Source organism: Rutidosis leptorrhynchoides, chromosome 1, assembly GCF_046630445.1.
Source record: "Rutidosis leptorrhynchoides isolate AG116_Rl617_1_P2 chromosome 1, CSIRO_AGI_Rlap_v1, whole genome shotgun sequence".
In the NCBI taxonomy this organism is placed as follows: domain Eukaryota; kingdom Viridiplantae; phylum Streptophyta; class Magnoliopsida; order Asterales; family Asteraceae; genus Rutidosis; species Rutidosis leptorrhynchoides.
The window spans coordinates 394,711,092-394,716,288 of record NC_092333.1 but is presented as its reverse complement, the minus strand read 5'-3'; the positions used below and the strand labels follow the sequence as shown (position 1 = coordinate 394,716,288).

The following is a 5,197-nucleotide window of genomic DNA, read 5'->3' as shown; positions in this document are numbered from 1 at the left end:
ATTCCCTACAACCAATGCTCTGATACCAAATGTGATGCCCCGTACAAAATCAACGTGTACGGATCATCAACAACAGGATCATTACAAGGTCAAACACTATATGTTGTTTTAAAATAAGTTTGCATTCATAAAACGGAGTGATGTCTTAACCAATATTAAAAGTTTTACAACCGATAGTGTGCTTCTACGAATAGAGGGCAATAATAATAGTACGTGACCCATAGGTCGTTACAAATTCATCGTTTCAAAAGTAACATAGTTTGAATGCAAAATAAACATTTCATGCGAAGACATCTCTAATAAGCGCAGCGGGAGTCTACAAAGCATGGCAACTACAGCGGAAGCAATCAAACCTTAAGCACCTGAGAAAAACATGCTTAAAAATGTCAACACGAATGTTAGTGAGCTATAGTTTAAGTATAACAGTAATGTAAGGTAGGCCATGAGATTTCAGTGTTTAAAAACAGTATGAAAAGTATATGTATAACCGTGGGCACTTGGTAACTAACTTAACGTAAATAACACCCCCTAAAAGTACACTTGGCGAGTGCGTAAGTTTATGAAGTATTAAATACCCGTTAAATTCTAGCGCTACTAGCCCGAGTGGGGATGTCAAACCCTATGGATCCATATCTAAGATTCGCGTTCACCGGTTCAAAGACCAATGACTAAACGTTACAGAGCTAAGGGGAAAGTTTATGCGGTTGTTTAACCCACACATATATAAAGTTTAAGTACTCATGCCTAGTATGTAAAACATAAAATGCGCATGTATTCTCAGTTCCCAAAATAGTTAAAGTAAAAAGGGATGCTATAACTCACAGTGAAAAATAGTAAAAGTCGATACTCAGGAATAGTAAGCAAGTGGTTGGTCCGGAAGGTCCTCAACCTAAGTCAAAAGTTACTAAGTCAGTAAATCGTTCCCAAAGGTTTAAAAGTATGTAAATTAGGTCTTAAGTATCATCATCATTCATCATTAATCAAAAAGTGTAAAGTAAGCTTCAATCAAGAATAGAGTTTGAAATAAAGGCTGACTTCATTCAGTCGCCACGACCTCTATACAAACTGAAATGAGGTGAGACCAGTGGCCATGGCTCCGTATATGAGTCCCCTAGAGGCTGACCAATTTCCAAAACCAAAATCGTCTTCGTTTGATCGTGGTAACTATTTAAGTGCGAGTAGGTCAGAAATTTTAGCACAACGTTAAAAGGGTGTAGTGACTTTCGGATGGCCATAAATCCTAAACCGTAACTCGGATTAAGGCGAGGTCTAAATGGAAAATCATCTACTCAAACCGAACTAGCTGGAAATCAACTTTTCTAGTAGCCCAGGTTAATGATCAGACCCGGAAAATAGTAGGTAAGGTGCTCTGCTGGGTTCTTAGTGCTTGATGCTCATCATGGTTCTCATCCTTGATGCGTATAGCTTCAAGTGTACAACTCGTTGATGCGTTTACATCATCTTAACCAAGTTTTGACCATAATAACACTAGTGTAAGTCTACGATATGTAGTACAACTCAATTAAGGGTTGTAAGTAGTTTGATGAACTAAAGTTACATCAAGATCTTAGATCCGACACATACATGAGTTCTAATAGTAATATTAAGCTACAAACTTGAAAGTAAACTAAATAAATGAGATCTTAAGTTGTAGAACTTAGATCTTAGTTAGATCTTAAAGATCCTAGACTAGAAAGTCTAGATCTAGTGTTCTTAAGTTAGATCCTAAGTTATAGAACTTGGATCTTCACTTTAATGAAACCATAAGTTATGAAACTTATATTTTCATCTTGTAAAATGTATATAAGCTTATAAGCTCTTGTTTACAACAAAATTAGAAGACCATAAGCTATAGAAACTTAGATCCAACATAAGTGTGTGAAGTTATAACTTGAAAGTTATACTTCCATGTTCTTAAACTTATAAAGTTAACTTTAGTTTCAAGAAATATGAGATCAAGTTTAACTAGTAATACTTGACCAAATTAACAACATCAAAACTTTAAAGTACTTACAAAAGAAAGAAATAAACTAAAGTTACAAGTATTATGTTCATGTTTGTTTCATACTTGAGAAGATTCAAATCAAAGTTTGGATCTTAAGGAAATAAACTTCAAGTCTCCAAAACATGAACACAAGTACGATTATAAAGATTATGAACTTTAAATCTTATAACATTTTAAGAGTAGAACCATAAGTTATAGAACTTAGATCCTTGTTCTTTGTTCTTCATCAAACAAAAATTAAAGTAACCAAGATTACATGAAGATACAAGTTAGAAAACTTGATCTTTAACATAAACAAGTAACAAGTAACAAAACAAGTAAAATGATGATGATATGTGTCGATTTTTAATGGAAGAAAAAGAAAGAAATAAAGCTTTGTTATTTACAATATTTAGAGAAAAAGATGAGAGGAAAAAGAAGTGCAAGTATTTGTGTGTATGGAATGAAGTATTACAAGTAAATAAGTAACCAAAAAAAAAGTTTGAATCCCTCCCACACACCACCAAGGCCGACGGTTTTCATGGCCAAAGAGGGAAGGTCAAAAGCTACTTTCTAGTATGGGAGAATGGTGTAAGTTTAGAATGGTATTAAGGTTAAATGTATGGGGAAGAGTTCTAGCATGCTTGCACATTTTGTCTTCAACTTAAGCTAATTAATCCTTGCTTATCATTAATAAAACACTAGCTTAAAAGTGGGCTTACTTAGTCCATTAAGAAAGTAGGGTGGGTTTCCAAGTCCATTAACACAAGCCCAAGTCCAAGTAAGAAATAATTTAAATAAAAGCCCAAGTAATTAACTACTTACACTAGTTAATTAAAAATGATTAATAATAATTAATCATGGACGTAAATAATATTCAAAATATTATTCGTGAAAAGTACGTGTGTCACAAAGACAAGTCGGGACATGTCAAGTTAAATACGGTAACAAGTAAAATGTATAAGCATACATTTAATAAAGCGCAAGTATTAATAACAAATATTAATAATTATACGTTGGAAAATCCAGGGTCGTTACAGAAAGTGTGAAAATGTTAAAGCAGCCAACTTTCTTAACGCATCCGCTTTCTTGTTTTGACTTCTTGGTACTTGTGCAAGTTCAAAATGTTCAAACCGCATAGCTAATTCTTGCAACAACTTCAAATATTTTTGCATCGAGAGTTCATGTGGGTCAAAAGAGCCACTAAACTGCTTTGCCACCAGCTGCGAATCTGTAATAGCGCGCAACTTGGTGACATTCATTTTACGCGCAATATTTAAACCAGCCAACAACGCTTCATATTCAGCTTCATTATTCGATACATCAAAATTGAATCGTAACGCGTATGTGTGTTCCTCACCACTTGGGCTTGCTAACACTAGACCCGCACCAGCACCTTCTGCACATGAGGCTCCATCAGTAAATAAATCCCAAGTTACGCCCTGCACTGGTTTTAACTCTGGTTTTAACTCTGTTCGCTCATTAATTACCTCCAGCTCACCAGACATTTCTGCAAGATAATCCGCCAAAACTTAGCCTTTTATAGCATTGCGTGGAAGGTAAGAGATTTCATAAGCGCCTAACTCCACTGCCCACAACGCGAGCCTACCAGATATTTTAGGTTTTGTTAAAACTTGCTTGAATGGCATGTTAGTTAGCACATGTACTGGGTGCCCTTAAAAGTATCACCTCAACCTTCGCGATGTTAATATAAGTGCGTACACATATTTCAATGGCTGCATAGTTTATTTCGCTTCCCGCAAGAGCTTTGTTGACAAAATACACCGGATTTCGTATTTTATCTCTTTCCGCAACTAAAACTGAACCAAAGGCTTCATTTTCCACTGATATATAGAGGTAAAGAGTTTCACCTTTAATTGGTGCTGTTAACGTAGGTAAAGTTTTCAACAACTTCTTCATTTCCTGAAACGCAGTTTCAGCTTCACTTATCCATACAAAACTCTTTTGCTTTAGACAACCTTTCAAAGTTTTGAAAAATGGTAATTGCCTTTCAGCGACCTTGAACAAGAAACGCGTTAACGCGGCTAACTTACCCGTCAAACTTTGCACTTCTTTAACCGTCTTAGGCGCAATCATATTCTCAATGGCCGCTATCTTCTTTGGGTTATCTTGTATACCCAGCTCATGAAATGTCCCGTTCTTATTGATTAAAAACGTTCCATATTAATTGATTTCATTGCGAGGTTTTGACCTCTATATGAGACGTTTTTCAAAGACTGCATTCATTTTTAAAACAAACCATAACCTTTATTTCATTAATAAAGGTTTAAAAAGCTTTACGTAGATTATCAAATAATGATAATCTAAAATATCCTGTTTACACACGACCATTACATAATGGTTTGCAATACAAATATGTTACATCGAAATCAGTTTCTTGAATGCAGTTTTTACACAATATCATACAAACATGGACTCCAAATTTTGTCCTTATTTTAGTATGCAATAGCGGAAGCTCTTAGTATTCACCTGAGAATAAACATGCTTTAAACGTCAACAAAATTGTTGGTGAGTTATAGGTTTAACCTATATATATCAAATCGTAACAATAGACTACAAGATTTCATATTTCAATACACATCCCATACATAGAGATAAAAATCATTCATATGGTGAACACCTGGTAACCGACATTAACAAGATGCATATATAAGAATATCCCCATCATTCTGGGACACCCTTCGGATATGATATAAATTTCGAAGTACTAAAGCATCCGATACTTTGGATGGGGTTTGTTAAGCCCAATAGATCTATCTTTAGGATTCGCGTCAATTAGGGTGTCTGTTCCCTAATTCTTATATTACCAGACTTAATAAAAAGGGGCATATTCGATTTTGATAATTCAACCATAGAATGTAGTTTCACGTACTTGTGTCTATTGTGTAAATCATTTATAAAACCTGCATGTATCCTCATCCCAAAAATATTAGATTTTAAAAGTGGGACTATAACTCACTTTCACAGATTTTTACTTCGTCGGGAAGTAAGACTTGGCTACTGGTTTATTCACGAACCTATAACAATATATACATATATATCAAGGTATGTTCAAAATATATTTACAACGCTTTTAATATATTTTGATGTTTTAAGTTTATTAAGTCAGCTGTCCTCGTTAGTAACCTACAACTAGTTGTCCACAGTTAGAAGTACAGAAATAAGTTGATAAATATTATCTTGAATCAATCC

General features: G+C 34.6%; 1 protein-coding gene across 1 annotated transcript; it reads right to left on the bottom strand.

The window, feature by feature from the left end:
• Positions 1-3,018: 3,018 nt before the first annotated feature.
• Positions 3,019-4,081, bottom strand: LOC139901145 (uncharacterized). The gene is made up of 2 exons (XM_071883882.1): positions 3,652-4,081; positions 3,019-3,494 (listed from the first exon to the last, which is right to left on the bottom strand). The coding sequence occupies exons 1-2, from the start codon at positions 4,079-4,081 to the stop codon at positions 3,019-3,021; spliced, it is 906 nt and encodes a 301-aa protein (XP_071739983.1).
• Between the last annotated feature and the right edge of the window lie 1,116 nt (positions 4,082-5,197).